This window comes from Macrotis lagotis, chromosome 4, assembly GCF_037893015.1.
Source record: "Macrotis lagotis isolate mMagLag1 chromosome 4, bilby.v1.9.chrom.fasta, whole genome shotgun sequence".
In the NCBI taxonomy this organism is placed as follows: Eukaryota; Metazoa; Chordata; class Mammalia; order Peramelemorphia; family Peramelidae; genus Macrotis; species Macrotis lagotis.
This window is the reverse complement of record NC_133661.1, coordinates 125,252,169-125,268,330: the sequence shown is the minus strand read 5'-3', so window position 1 is coordinate 125,268,330 and position 16,162 is coordinate 125,252,169. Positions and strand designations below refer to the sequence as shown.

Sequence of the window (16,162 nt, the reverse complement as noted above, 5' to 3'; positions counted from 1 at the left end):
GGAGAAAGCCAGATCGGGGGAGCGGGGGTCTGCCAACCGTAGAGGACACACACTCTCTCCCTCCATCATGGACCCCTAAAACTCATTTTCCCTTCCTCATGGACCCCAGAAATAGTTGGATTTTTATAAGGAGCCTGAAAATGTGAATCATGGAGGGAGAGGGAGCAGTTCTATTCTCTCCTTTCTTTCCACAAGTCACTGGTTGGGAAATTCTTTGATTCATTTTTCTTTCTTTTTTTATAGGTTTTTGCAAGGCAATGGGGTTAAGTGGCATGCCCAAGGCAACTAGGTAAGTGCCTGAACTGGATTTGAACTTGGGTCCTATGTTCTATCCACTGCGCCACCTAGCCTCCCTTCTTTGATTCATTTTTAAAAGAAGATCATGGTCAGACAATAGCAGTGTGGTGATTATTTATAAAACCTTTTCCAGGTAGGAAATACATTACCATGAAAAAATAGGGGTTGAATAATGTTAGTTGGTGCTGCTCCTGATAAGAACAAGGATATATAGTGATTAAATTCATGGACTTGGAATCAGGAAGTGATTTGATCCCCATTTCCTCAACTTTTTAATAATAACCCCTATGGGGGCAGCTAGGTGTGCAGTGGAGAGAGCATCAGCCCTGGAGTCAGGAGTAATTGGGTTCAAATCCAGACTCAGACAATAATTTCCTAGCTGTGTGGTCTTGGGCTAACCACTTAACCCCATTTGCCCTGCAAAAACCTAAAATAAAATAATAATAGCCCCTATGTCAGACATTTCAGATAGAGGTTTGAATGAGATAACATATGTAAAGTGCTTTGTATTATCATTATTATAAAGAAATGTAAAGGCTATAATAACTCATAAGCTTTTCATAATCCAAGGAAAACCAGCCCCCCAAAAAAATCTGAGAAAAACCTAAGTGTCATTAATGTCATAACTTCAGGCTCCTGAGTTAATCCACTCTTTTGCAGATCAATCAAGTCATTATTAAATGCCTAATAAATTCCAAGCACTGGGAATACAAGGAAAAAGCAAAATAGCCCCTGCCTTCAAGGTGATTACTTTGTGACTGGGACATTGTTATATAGTTGCACACAAAACAAATACAAAGAAGATAAAAGGTAAATTGGAAGTAGGGTGGGTGAGCATAGGGAAGATATAAACAGGTGGAAAACCTCATGCAGAAGGTGGACCATGAAGTGACACTTAAAGAAAACCAGAAAAAAAGAAAGGAAAAGGACATTTGTACAAAGTAAACTAAAAATTTATTTGAAGATCTTCCTGAAGAGGAAAAAGAAGACTGAACACAACTAGTGGATAGAGCTCTGGACCTGGAGTCAAAAAGACCTGAGTTCAAATTTGACATCAGACACTAGCTGTGTGATCCTAGACCAGTCATTTGACCTCTGTCTCAATTTCTTCAACTGTAAAAGAAGACCAAAATAGCAAATACCTATATATAGGATTGTTGTGAGGAGTAAATGACAATATTTGTACAACTCTTAGGATGGTGCCTCACATATAATAGGAGCTCAATAAATGTTTATTCTTTGTACTCCAAAGAATGATCTAGAATAGCCACAAAAAGTTATGAACTGAAAAAAGATCAGAAAGGGGCAGAGGGACAAAAAGATAAATAGTAGTAGTGGGTCATTTCCTGATCAGGATATGTCAACCTACCTAATAGGTTCATTGTCTTTCTGGTGCATGTAACCATTAATCCTCAATTATACAAAAAATCAAGACTAATAAAATCAGACAACAACCACCAATTTCTGGTGATTTACACATGGGCACTAATAATACTTCCTGGAGGAACCTAAAAAGTGTTGTCAATAATTAAAAAGTTGAGCAAGAAATTGAAGATCAAGAGGATACACAGAGACTATGTTTTTGTCATCATTGATCATTGAAGGCAAAGGATACAAAAGAGAAAAATTCATTTGGGAGGTGAATAGTTGTCCATGAAGGTGCTATCTGAGATGAGATGTGGACTTTTGCTTCATAGCTTTACAGTACAGCATTGAAAGAGTCTTGACCAGAGGTGGAGTTCATTTAACTAGGGCTGGCAAGAATACAGAAGCAAGACCAGGAAACAAAGAATGAATATTGCCAGATGTCTTGCAAGTCCAATCAAAGAGGCTTAAAAAAAATAGGACAGTGAGATTGCCTGTGTAAATCCCCAAAAGATTTCCTCCCAAAGGAGAAAAAAGGAGAGGTCTTTTCTTTAATCCTCAATTAAATCAAAAACCAGCAGGAAGAGATAGAAAGAGAAATTTCATTTAAAATAAGTACAGAAGATATAAAATACTTGGGAATCTACCTGCCAAGATATACACAAGAACTATATAAATACAACTACTAACCACCATTTGTAGAATTAAAGATAAGCCTAAAAAATTGAAGACAAATTAATGATTCATGGGATTTACTTTAGGGATCAAGAAAAAAATAACAAAACTCGTAGGGAGACACAAATGATCAAGAATCTTTTTTTTTGGTTTGTTTTTTTTGCAAGGCAATGAGGTTACATGATTTGTCCAAGGTCACACTTAAGTGTCTGAGGACAGATTTGAATTCATGTCCTCCTGACTCCAGGGCTGATGCTGTATTCACTTCATCACCTAGCTGCCCCCTAGGATCAAGAATGTTAAGGAGAAAAAAAAAATCAAAAATTTAGAAATGAAGAAGGCCTATTGTACTCAATCAAACTATGCTTGCAAAACAATTCTCAAAACAATTTGATCCTAATTAAAAATCAATCAGTTGAGGGGTGGCTAGATGGGGCAGTGGATAAAGCACCAGCCCTGGAGTCAGGAGTACCTGGGTTCAAATCCCCTCTCAGATACTTAATAATTACCTAGCTGTGTGGCCTTGGGCAAGCCACTTAACCCCATTTGCCTTGCAAAAACCTAAAAAAAAAAAAAATCAGTGAAACAGATTAGGTACACAACATACAGAGGCAATTGAATCTAGTAGCCTAGGGTTTTTTTTTAAATCAATATAAAGATCTTAGCTACTAGGAAAGGGTCTCATTATTTGATAAAAATTTTTGACCAAATTGGTCAGTACTATAGAAGAAATTAGAACTAAATTAACATCTGATACCTTATGCCAAGATAAGCTCCAAATGGATACATATTCTAGATATAAAAGTTTATATAATTAAAAAAATTTTAAAAAAACAAAAAAATTATCCACAGAGCTATGTATAGAGAAAAAGTTCATTACTAAACAAGGGGTAGAGAAGATCCCAGAAGATAAAATGAATTATTTTGATGCATTAAAAGTTATTACACACAAACTAAAATTCAAAGGGAAATAATTGGGGGAAAAGTCTTTGCAACAAGTTTCTCTGATAAAGATCTCATTTCCAAAATAACTAAGGAACTAATTCAAATTTGGGCCCGGCCACAATTGATGAATGGTTTAAAGACATGAACAAATAGTTCTCAAGGAAAGAAACCCAAGTGATGTATAGTTACATGAAAAAATGCTCCAAATCACTATAGTTAAGAGAAATGAAAACTAAAGCAATTCTGAGGTTCTACCTTATATTCATTAGACTGGCAAAGATAACTAAAGGAAAGGAAATGAAAAGCATTGGAAGGGCTTTGGAAAAACAGTGAATATGTCCAACTACTCTGAAAAACAATTTGAATCATAACACAAAAAGTTCTCAATGCATACCCTTTAACCCAGCTATATTTCTGCTAGACCTATAATCTCCAACAACAACAAAAAGATCAAAGAAGGAAAAAGTCCCAAATGTACAAATTATATATGTTGTTGTTCAGTCCACAAAAAAGGAAAAAGTAATATATGTACAAATATATTTTATATTGGGTGTTTAGTCATTTCATTCATGTCTGACTCTTTATGATCCCATTTTGGGGTTTTCTTGGCAGAAATATCAGAATGATTTACTATTTCCTTCTCCAGCTCACTTTACAAATGAGAAAACTGAAACGAACAGGGTTAAGATACTTGGTCAGGGTCACACAACTAATAAATATCTGCAACTGACTTTAAACTTATGAAAAAGAGACTTTCTGACTCCAGGCCTGGCACTCTATCTATGGCGATACCCAGCTGCCCATATAATATATGTTGTACAGCTTTATTATATTTGTGGTGTACATATTATATAACATAATAGATTCAATATTTATTCCATACACTATAATTTTACATATAGCATACATTTAATTTAAATATGTGTGAATTCAATTATTTACTTATTTTAACCACCACAAAAAGAGCTTATGTATATATGCTCGCATGCGCGCGCACACACACACACACACACACACACACACACACACAAACACATGCACATGCACAAGTTTTTTAATATTAGCAAAAATTAAAAATGTATGCTGGAGGAGGATTAACCATCAGCTGGAGAATTGCTGAACAAATTGTGGCATAAGAATGTAACAAAATATGACTATGCTGTAAGAAATGAGGAAATGATTTTAAAGAGACATGGAAGGACATGTATGAACTGTTGCAAAGGGAAATAAGTTGAACTAGAGGAACGATTTATATAATAACATCAAAATAACAAAAGTAAAAATAACAGTTTTGAAGTCTTATATGAACTAATGAAGAAGGAAATAGATAGAACCAGGAAAACAGTTCACACAATAAAGCAAAAGAGATTTGAAAGCTATAAGAACTCTGATCAACACAGTGATCATCCATGATTTCAGAGGACCAGTAGTGGAACATACTAATTCACCACTTGACAGAGAGATGACAGACTCAGGAGCAGATTGAGACATATTTTTTTAACATGTCCATTAAAGGAATTTATTTTACTTGACAATGCATATTTGTTACAAGGATTTTTTTCCCCCAATGAAATGGAATGGGGGAGAAAAAATAGATTTCTGTTAATTTTTTTAAAAAAAATTTTAATAGATACTGTAAAGAGTATCTGCAAGGATGTAAGAAGAATGGCACCTGAGATAACTAGAAATTCATAGGACATAAAATCCAAAAAAAATTCAGAAGAAAAATCCATGCTTTCATGTTATATTCAAATACTCAAAGCTTAGGGAACAAATTAGAACTAGATGGTGCAAATTTAAAGTTTCTATCCCTGAGTCTTGATCAGTGAAACCCATGAAGGTGTAAGATTGCATTATACATTAAGTAAGTATATTTGTGAGAAAATCCAAGAACTATTAAAGGAGAAATATGAAGAATATTTGAATGAAGGTCAATGAAGGGGGAAAGTGTTTTCCATTTTTTTTTTGTTTAGTTTTTGCTAGGCAATGAGGTTAAGCAGCTTGCCCAAGGCCACACAGCTAGGTAATTATTAAGGATCTGAAGCCAGATTTGAACTCAGGTACTCCTGACTCCAGGGCTGGTGCTCTATCCACTGCACCACCTAGCCACCCCTGTTTTCCATTTTCTAATGAAAAAGGGAATAGATGAGGAGCCTGATCCTAGAGACATGATAAATCAGTGATAGGAGCCTATTTTTAATTGGATGTCCCAGAGACAATAGAGAAAAGCTGGTCCATTCTTACATCCTTTTTATGTTCTCTCCAAAAAAGAATGACCTGGAAAAGACAAAAAAAAATGATAAATAGGGAATGGATTTTCCAAGATAAATAGAGAGCATCCTAAGGGAGGTGTGCTGATTGAGTCATTGTTAGTCATCTTCAAAAGAGCATAAAAAAATGGGAGCACTGCAAAGTTGGAGGACAGATATCTTAATTTAAAAGGGGGAAAAAAAGAAAGCAAGCAGAATATCCAAATAATGTATACTACTGGTGAACTCAACTTCACTTCCAGGCAAACTTCTAGAATGTGTTATTAAAGAGACAATTGGCAAACATCTAGAAGAGAAACCAGTCATTACAAAGAGCCAACATAGCTTCATTAAGAACAACTCATTTCTTTAGACATAGTCAATTTCTCCTCTTCCCCTTTTTGGGGGGAGAAGATTATTAAACTAGTTAATGAGAAGCATGCTGAGAATATAGGTTTCCCTATATTTGAGCAAAGCTTTTTATATTGTTGATCATTGATCTTGGGGAGAAGATATATGACTCCAGTTTGTCCTATATTTACTATTTTTCTTTTTTTCTTTCTTTTGGAAGCCCCTTTGGTATATTGAATATCTCCTACAATACCTCCCTTCCTCCTAATAGCTTTATAACTAACAACAACCACAAAAACTCAGATGATCTCAATAGTTCAAGGAAGTCATTCCTTTCCTTCTCTCTTTCCTATCTAATAAAAGCCTTATTAGGCCATTAACAAATCTTGTTGACTGTCTGATTTAAAAAGTATCTTTTCTTGCCTACATTCTCTTTCCTACTTTCTCTTACCAAAACTGATTGATTTATTAGAAATCCTCTCTCTGACATTGCTCACTGCAGGGGAGGGGGAGAGTATTTATGTGTGTGTGTGTATGTGTGAGTATGTGTAAGGGTATGAGTGTAGGTGGATGCGGATGTGTCTGGGAAAGGTATGAGTTTGGGTGTGTTTTAGACTGGGTGAGGGTATATGTGAGAGAGAGACCTATAGATCCATCTCAAATGTGTGTGTATATAACTACCTTTACACAAATATCTACATACATATGTGAAATAGATAATAAGAAGTCTTATAAGTATTTTAAACTATATTCCTGGTTAAAATACAAAAGTTTGAGTTCTGGGCAGCTAGAGTGGATAGAGCAATGGCCTTGGAGTCAGGAGAAACTGAGTTCAAATGTGATCTCAGACACTTAATAATTACCTAGGTATATGACCTTGGGCAAGTCACTTAACTCCATTGCCCTAAATAAAAAAAATTATTTTAAGTTTGATTTCTATTGTAAGAAATGGAATGTTATCTCCCCCATGTTAATTACAATATTAGGAAATGAAAAGATTAGAAAAGCCAAAAAACCAGTCCTGTCCTCATTATACTTTAAGACCAGGAAGAAATAATGATTCATTCTCATTTAGACCAGATAGTATTGTATAAGGAACAATTTTGTTACCTAATATTGTGCAATAACAAAGAGGTTTAATGGTGATAACAGTGGATAGAACATGGGCCCTAGAATCAAGAGGATCCGAATTCAAATTTGACCTCATATACTTGCCACTTACTAGCAAGTAACCCTGACTGCCTTACATCCAAGGCCACCTCCAGTTGTCCTGATTCCTATCTGGCCACTAGACCCAGATGGTTCCAGAGGAGAAAATGAGACTGGTGACTTAGCACAGTCCCCCTCCTCCCCCATGCACTCAAATCCAATTCATATTCATGTCATGGCATCACCTCCCTGATGTCCTTGTCTTCTTTGAGAATGAAGGACAAGCAACAATAATGATTTCCCTTATTCTTTGTTTATGGATAAATACTTTCTCTTTCTCTCTGCCTGATTCACTCCCTCCAACCCCACCCCACCCCATTACCATGATGACCTCCACCTATAGGTTTTTGGTGAATCTTAGAGAATAAAACTTCATGTCTAAGCTATATTTTCTATCATTTTAACCCTAAATTTTTAAGGTTTACAACAAATAGACCTTTATATGCAGATACCTATATATATATATATAAAAATACAGATATAATATATATTTATTTATATATAATGTGTGTGTATACATATACATTTTTTCCTCATTTCTAACAAAACAATAACATTACATTTACATGCCACAATTTGTTCATTCAATTTGATGGTGTATGTGTGTGTATGTGTGCAATGCCAAAAAACTTGAGTATACATACATAAATATGTATATATTTATATATAAATATATATATTATATATACACACATACATATATGTCACCTGCAGAAAAATAAGACACAAATGTCTGTTTAATCATTTCAGCAATATACTAATCAAAGACAACATTAAAAGACTTGTGATGGAGAATATCAACCATAAGCAGAGAACTGTGGGGTTTAAATGCAGATTAAAGTTTACTATCTTCAATTTTAAAAAGTTATCTTATGAATTGTCATTTTTTTCACTCTAATTTTCTTTTTCTTCCATTTAGATGTGATTCTTCTTTCACAATATGATTAATATGAATCTATGTTTAGCATGGTTATATACACAGCCTATATTACATTGCTTTCTGTCAGGGGAGGGGGAGGAAAAGGAGGGAGGGAGAAAAATATTTTTTAAAAAAATGATTGTAGGGGCAGCTAGGTGGCGTAGTGGATGAAGCACTGGCCTTGGGGTCAGGAGTACCTGGGTTCAAATCCCCTCTCAGATACTTAATAATTACCTAGCTGTGTGGCCTTGGGCAAGCCACTTAACCCCATTTGCCTTGCAAAAACCTAAAAAAAGAAATGATTGTTGAAAGCTGCCATTACATGATGTAGTTGGAAAAATAAATTAATTAAAAATTTCTTAAAATCTCTATCACTTACTGATGGTGTGTGTCTATGTGTCACAACCTTGAGTGCAAAAATTACATTTTTCCTGTCTGTCTAATCTAATATTGGCTTATTCAGGAAGAAACTAATAAGAGACCAAAAGCTCTTGTAATAATTTTTCATATTATTTTTATAGGAAAGATGGAGAAATGTGGATTAGGCAATAATAGAATCCAATTCTTTCAGAACTAGTTGAACGAGTAGTCTCAAATAGTAGTTATTAATTGCTCAATGTGTAGTTAGTAGAAGATCTCTATTGAAATACTTCAAGGATCTATGCCTGCTCCTATGCTATTTAACATTTTATCAATTCAGTTAAATAAATATTGATTAAACACCTACCAGGCACTATTCTAAGCCCTGAGGAAAACAGAAAAGATAAAAAAGAGTCTCTCTCTCTCTCTCTCTCTCTCTACCCTCAAGAAGCTTACAAGTTTATAAGTAATCTAATGAGAGAAACCAATATAAAAGGAAGTTGAAAAGGAGTGGGATCACCAGGGAGATACTAGGGCATGATTATTCCATGGAGTGGAACAAAGCAGAGCCCCAGATGAAAAATGTAGTTACCTGCATAGTTCTAAGCCTCTATAAAGGAAAACTTGAGGTGGAGTTTCTTGCTCCATCATCCAGTTCTCCAGTCAAAGGACTTGGAGAAGGTATTGAGCATCAAAAACTGAGTTAGTCTGGATGGTTATGAGATATTAGGTGACTTGCTTACCCTGAAGGAGTCATGATGTTCTGTAGAGTAGAAACCAAGCAGAGCTGCTAATGGAAAATGAAGAGCCATCATTCAGTGACTTGCAAAATGACACTTGTGATATGCTCATCACATTTGTAGATGACTCAAAGCTGCTCTGGAAAAGAACTTGGACTTAAAGGTCAAAATGAGTCAACAGTGTGATGTGGTGACCAATTTTTTAAGAGACAAGATTTAAGGGACTTGCCCAGGGTCACACAACTAAATTTTGGACGTTAGACTTGAACTCAGGTCCTCCTGAGTTCAGTCAGTACTCTCTATTCACTGCACCACTTGGCTGCCCCAGCTAAAATTTAATATGATCTTGGGGGTTGGCAGGGGACAGGGAATATAGCTTAAAAGAATATGGATGGGGCGGCTAGGTGGCACAGTGGATAGAGCACCGGCCTTGGAGTCAGGAGTACCTGAGTTCAAATCCAGCCTCAGACACTTAATAATTACCTAGCCGTGTGGCCTTGGGCAAGCCACTTAACCCCATTGCCTTGAAAAAAAAAGAATATGGATTATCTCGACTATAAAATATTACCCATTTCTAGAGAACAAATTAATAAATACAAATATGCATTAAAATATGGATTATGATAGTTCGCTGTTTTCTGCCCTTGTCAGATCTCATTTGGAATATTCTGTTCAGTTCTGAGCCTCAGTCTCCTCCATCTGTGAAATAAAGAGACTGAATGAGTCTTTAGATAAGTTTGACTAGACCATAAAGAACATAAAAAGGAGTAATAAAACTGAGAAGATAGAACCAGAGCATCACATATCAGACAAATTCATATTAGATTCTAAAGATAATAGGGAGCCACTGGAGTTTATTGAGTAGGAACATGATATGATCAGACTTTACGGAAACTTCTTTGGCAGCTTGTGGTGAGTAGAGAGGAATAGGGAGAGAACCTGAAAGTAGGTACAGAAACATAATAACTAACAGAACTTGAATTCAAATCCAAGTAATTTGATTCCAAACCAAATATCCTTTTTATAGAATAAAAAGAGAAGAGGGAGAAGAAGAATGCTCAACTCATTGCTTTGTAATGAACATAGAAAATGTACCTCTTTAGGTGACACCAGCAAACATCAATACCACCCCCAAAGCCTCATCTTTTCATAAATCATATGGGACACATGGATAGTTGGATTGTTGGAACAAGTGAAAAGGTAATGGGCCCAGGTTATAGGAGCCCAAGTAGCTGGTGGCATGATTGTATCCCCAGGTTATCCCTGAAGGGACAGAGACACAGGATGAAGTATACTGTGCATCTGTCTTTCCCCATCTTTATATAGCTCACAATGAACAATGTGATATTTAAATGAAAATCAAGAGCTAAACTACAGGGAAAAAAAAGTCACAAGGAAGTGGAGAGGGGAGAAGAAAGGGATAGTCCTGACTATTTGCCTGAATGAGGGTAGATACATAGATGTTATCTCTAGATAGAATATACGCCCATTTGTTTGTATGTATGTAAACAGCTATATAAATTATATATATATATATATAAACCTAGTCCTTTAATAAGCCCCTTTGCTCTTCCCTACCAGTTGCCTTTCTGGATGCTAGTCAGAGGCCAGAACCACATTCATCTCCACTCCCAAGGTCTTCTATCCCTCAAAATACAGGGCACTAGGAATGGTGCCAATCCTGAGAACCCTGAAGATGGCTTTGTGCATCGTCCCCTCTTTTCTCTGGTGCCCCTCTCTTAGGAGACTTCAGCCTTCAGCATTCTTGGGACTACAGATTATATGCACCATGGGGGGTGGGGGGAGGTCTTGGTATATGTGTGCCCAATCTAGTTGGATGCTTGCCAGGTATCTTCTGCATGGTGCTGTACCCTCTGGGTACATACTCTGAAGGAATATTACCTATTAATCAAGTGTTCTGTGTCCTCCCCCTGTTTTCTCTTCACTTCTCCCCCCCCCCAAGAAATGGTATGACCCATGTTGATTACCTGTATCCTGGCCAGGAAAGGAGTTTTCATTTCAGTGTCTTTGGCACACAAGGCAGAAGGGCAAGGCTGGCTCTCCCGATGGTCCTCCGGTTCCCCTTGCGCCGAAGTGCCAGCTTTACCCTGGAGTGCAGGACCTTGTTTAAAACACCCGACCCCACCATTCTTACCATGGAAGCCAATGTGTTGGTGATGGGAGCTGAAAACGTTGGGAAGTCAGGTGAGAACCCCCATCCTACCCAAGTCTAGATCCCTATGCCTCTTCCAAAAAGGGGTGTCAGAGGCAGAACATGGGAAGGGGAAGGCTGACTGAGTACCATTTGGTATTGGGTGAGATTATTGACTATCTCCCTGGTACCTCTGGCAGAGAAATGTAACCCAGCACCCACCTGGACCAGTTAAGCCTTGATTGTTGCCCATGTGGCTAGCCCACTTGATAGTCACTTGAACCAGTGTTCAGTTAGCACCCAACAGGTGCCCTTCTGTGAAGATGATCTAGGTATTTAAGCATCTCTTAGTGTTTAAGATCAGAATGAACTCAGCTCATTGAGGCAATAGCAATGCTCTACTCTCCCAGGACTGTCTTCTCTCTCTGACCAGGGATCTTCCCTCTGCTTCTCTTTGCCTTGCAGCCCTGACTGTGCGTTTCCTGACCCGACGATTCATTGGAGAATATGGAGACCTGGGTGAGTACTGGTCTGGCTGTTGCTGGACAAGTATTGCTGATTATTTCCTTCATGTTCAGGGCAGAAAACATGGCCCACTTAACAGAATGGAAGTTATTGGTTAATTGGATGAGGAAGTGACAGAAGTGATAATTGGCACAGCCTCCAGTGTCCAGTCCTAATTATGACCCTCCTGGGGACCAAGCTGCTAATGAGATTGATGAGGCTTCTCATCATGCTCAGAAGTCACCTTCCCTCTATGAGCTCAGGAAGCCTCCTCCATGTTTTATATTTCCTCTGGAAACTTCTGTCTTTCTTCAACTCCCTACTCTGCTCTAACCCTGACTCTGTCTTTTCTTCATGGTTAGAATTCTCTCATTTATTTTTCTTGACTGGCAATTCCATCTACCACAGATTAGTGCTCAATACTTCCAAAAACACATGAACCTTCTCTCTTCTCATTTGATGTCAGCATTCTCAGTTCCACCTGACTGTCCTCTGTTCCTTCTTTACTGCCTCTATCCTGGTCTTATGATCAGTTCTATAAACCCAACTTCAGCTTTGATTCACTTATCACACATGTCCGGAGGGATCCAAGTTTGAAGGATCTACTCTTCCTCAGTAGCTTGGTTATCAATCCCAAGCCAGTATTATAAAGGTTTTCTTGACATGGGGATGGGGGGCAGAGGACAAAGAAAAAGACATGAGTATAAGGTGATAAGATTGGTCAGCATAACTGACGTATTCAAATAAGACTTCCTCAGAGTCATCCTTTAAAGAGAGAAGTTATGGGTTCTCTCCAATGTTTAGTAGCTGGTACTAAACATTTCTGGAGCCACTAGAACAAATTTAGGAACCCTAGGTATCTCCTTACTTTATAGACACCTTGGTTTGGGTTGTGCTACCTCCATGCTCACCTCTCTAACCTCGGTCTGATGGCAGAACTGGAGATAACTTGGAATATGTGTGGTAGGCATAAGAAAGCAACAGAATAGGAAAAGGGGCTTGGTGAAGAAGGTTTCCAAGATTGAAAAACATGGCCTCTTTTGTTTTCCGGCACAGAATCAATCTACAGCCGAAGCCTGGACGTAGAGGGCAGGAAAATTCTCTTCCACATCTGGGATTTCCCCAGCTCCCATGTAAGTATACTCTCATAAGTAGGAATCGGCACTTTCTTGGTTGAACAAGAGGTCAACAGAGGTTTCATTTTGGGCTCTGGTGGACAAGAGACTGAGACCACTAGACTGGTCTATTGCATCTACCATCTCTTCAACCTAGAATTCTTGCTTAGTACACTGGAGTGAAAAAGACTTTGGTAACCATGGGCAAATCATGGGTAAACTCTTCTCTAAAATGGGGAAAATGGTATTTTGTAATAATACCTATCTCATAAGTGAGTCATGAGGCTCAGATGAGAAAACATATGTGAAGTGCTTTACAAACATTAAAGCGCTTTAAAAATGTCAATTATTATTCCCTTTTACCTCCCTGCCTCAACTAACAACTAGTCCTGCCTTGTGAGGAACTGGGGCTGTTGATGATAGCCAGGTGGGACTTCATTTTTGAAGAAGATCATGACATCAAGGAGGTGATGCCATGACAAGCACATAAATTAAATTTGAGTGAGGTGGGCTGGGGCTGTAAGTTTCCATGACACTCGCATCTCAGCAGGTTTTCCTCCCAGAGATTCTGGCAGCTCCCGATTTGGGGTCCATGTAATGCAATGTTTCCATTCTAGTCTCTGATACTAAAGAGTTGTGTGATCCTGGACAAGACATTTATCTTTGTTGGCTTTAATTTTCCCACCTGTAAAATGAGGAGCTTGGACTGGATGATTTTAATCTTTCTGGCCCTGAAATTCTCCAAATAGATGCATCTAAGTTTCCTTTCTACTCTAAAATTCTGCCAATCAATAATCATTTATTAAGCTTTTGATATGATTTGTGTTAGACACTATGCTAAGCGCACATGAGAGTTTCCATTATAATGAGGGAGACAACCCACCAATAACAATATGTATCATGTAACTACGCATAAGAAGCATTGCAAAGGAAGGCAATTACAAAGGAAAGGCCTTTACAGTGGAGAGAGCATAAAGAGAAAGGGGCACTGGAAGAGAAAGTTCTGTAACCTGGATCTTGGGAAGGTCATTCCCTTGTTTTGGGAAAGGGGAGGATATTTCTTAGAATATAGATTGATATTCTTAGTTTATCTAGTTTTGGCTTTGCTTCCCAGTATGCATATCATAAAACCAAAGAGCTCAGGCAAGGCTGTTGTTTGGTGGTATCAGTCATGTGTGACTCTTTGTGACCCCATTTGTGATTTTGTTGGCAAAGATCTGAAGCAGTTTGCCATTTCCAGATGAAGAAACAGAGGAAAATAGGGCTAAGAGGCTTGGTTTGGGTCTCATAGCTAATGTCTAAGATAGGACTTGAACTCATGATGAGCTTTCCTGATTCCAAAGTCAGGGCTCTATCCACAGAACCACCTAGCATCAACCCAGGTAGGGGTAACAGAAGAAAAGAAGAGGTTAGAAATGCCTACCTACCCTTGGAATGCCTCAGGAAATATGAAGGAACTGTAGCATCTAAGACTTCTCTAGAGTCACAGATTCACCTTCTTGGAGGTTCTCTATCCTCAATACTCAATCTCAACTTCTCTTCCTCCTCTTCTCAGGGTCAGGTCAACCAGCACTCCACTGAAGAGAAGAGGATCCAATGGGCAGATGGCTTCATCTTGGTCTACAGCATTTGTGACAGGGCCAGTTTTCACATCCTTCCCACAAAAGTGCAGTTCATTAAGGTGGCCAAGGAGGGTCAGAGTTCTGAGAAGGTGCCTATTGTCATTGTGGGCAATAAGAGGGATCTGGGCCACCACCGGGCAGTTTCCAATGAGGAAGGGCGGCTTCTGGCTCTCACCCTGAACTGTGACTTCTATGAGGTGTCAGCAGCTGAGGCCTCTCATGGAGCCCTTATGGTGTTCCAGGGGCTAGCTCAGCACTTTTGGCAGGCTCGAATTCCACCCCGAAGAGGTATTGGGATCCGAGGCATTGTGAAGAGTATGTCAGCAGTATTTGCCCGAAAGAGAACAGATTCCTTCTAAGCTGATTTACCTGGCAGCTCAGGAAAATGAGAAGAATAAGTTTTATAGCCCTGGCTTGCCTGACCCTAGTGATGTTTGTCCTTCATTCTCAAATTTTACTACTGGTAAATTATATTAGCCAGTCATACTTTTATTAAGCAACTTCCATGTAGAGATCACTGTCTGGGATAAAGTTGTAGAAAAGAAATAGAGCACTCATTCCCTGCCCTCAATGAGCTTTTAATTCATCTGCCCAGAGCCCATTCTACCACCCTCAATTACCATCTCTAGGGAGTACACATTCTCCTAAATTAATATGTCATCCTTCCAACCAAGACAGTACTGGCTTCCAGATTAGGCTTGGCACATAACTGAGCCTGTTATAATGTCCAAGGGTCATCCTCTCTAGGCATGGTCCCATTTTCCTAAATTGTAGCAAAAACTAATTTTTGAGAGGTGGCATTTCAGTTGTTTTTACCTATCTGGGGTCTCCCATATCTAAGGGATCCTTTGTAACCTAGCATCTCTAGTCTCAGGTACTCAACATGACTTCCCCTGAAGTCAAGGACAATGTGGCACAGTGGAATTAGAAGTGAATTTGGGGGCGGCTAGGTGGCACAGTGGATAGAGCACTGGCCCTGGAGTCAGGAGTACCTGAGTTTAAATTTGGCATCAGACACTTACTAATTACCTGTGTGACCTTGAACAAATCATTTAACCCCATTGCCTTGCAAAAACCTAAAAAATAAAAAATAAAATAAGTGAATTTGGATCTTACATTTTGGTCACGCTTCTCTGACCTTGGGAATGCCATCTTCTGCTTTTCTCAAATGAGGGGGTGGGTCCTGATAATCACTAGCATCCCTTCTGGTTCTGATGTAGGTTTGTAAAGTCTCCAGAATATGGATATTTGTGAAGTTGTGCTTTGTGATTGCAGAATAAATTCTCTATGATGGGTACTTGTTCATTCTCCTTGTCACTTGGGGAGGAAGGGGATAACACTATAGCAGGATTCTCTGGAAAATTTTCTCTCAGAAGGTTTTTGGTGACCAGATCTAATACCCACATACACATCTGGCATCTCCCATGGTTCTTTTGCCCCTCTATTGCTAAACTCATTTGAACACTTTTTGCTGGTAAATCCAGTAGTACTGTTCAATACAGACAGGACCCTCAGCCTTGATATGCCTGCCTATATCCCAGCATCTACTGTTTCCTATCAAGGAGAACTCCAAGGACCCCTTAAGTAGCTAGCCACTGTCCATTCTAGAGTTCTTTAGTTAGGGCCAACTCTTAGCAAAATTGTGGAGTAGACAAAATT

General features: G+C 38.5%; 1 protein-coding gene across 2 annotated transcripts; it reads left to right on the top strand.

The window, feature by feature from the left end:
• Positions 1-249: 249 nt before the first annotated feature.
• On the top strand, positions 250-15,792 carry LOC141521480 (ras-related and estrogen-regulated growth inhibitor-like protein). Of its 2 annotated transcripts, none has more exons than XM_074234099.1 (5): positions 250-289; positions 11,074-11,315; positions 11,728-11,781; positions 12,823-12,899; positions 14,437-15,792. In XM_074234099.1, the coding sequence occupies exons 1-5, from the start codon at positions 258-260 to the stop codon at positions 14,860-14,862; spliced, it is 831 nt and encodes a 276-aa protein (XP_074090200.1). In that variant the 5' UTR covers positions 250-257; the 3' UTR covers positions 14,863-15,792. The 2 variants fall into 2 exon arrangements, with proteins under 2 accessions (XP_074090200.1, XP_074090201.1); XM_074234100.1 differs by lacking the exon at positions 250-289 and adding an exon at positions 10,148-10,310.
• The last annotated feature ends 370 nt before the right edge of the window (positions 15,793-16,162 follow it).

What these genes read in the sequence shown, in the direction of transcription:
- LOC141521480 (XM_074234099.1), top strand. Translation starts at nt 258, where the DNA reads ATGGGGTTAAGTGGCATGCCCAAGGCAACTAG. An exon ending in GGCATGCCCAAGGCAACTAG is followed by an intron (nt 290 to 11,073) that starts GTAAGTGCCTGA and finishes CCCCCCCCCAAG; the next exon opens with AAATGGTATGACCCATGTTG. An exon ending in TGAAAACGTTGGGAAGTCAG is followed by an intron (nt 11,316 to 11,727) that starts GTGAGAACCCCC and finishes TTTGCCTTGCAG; the next exon opens with CCCTGACTGTGCGTTTCCTG.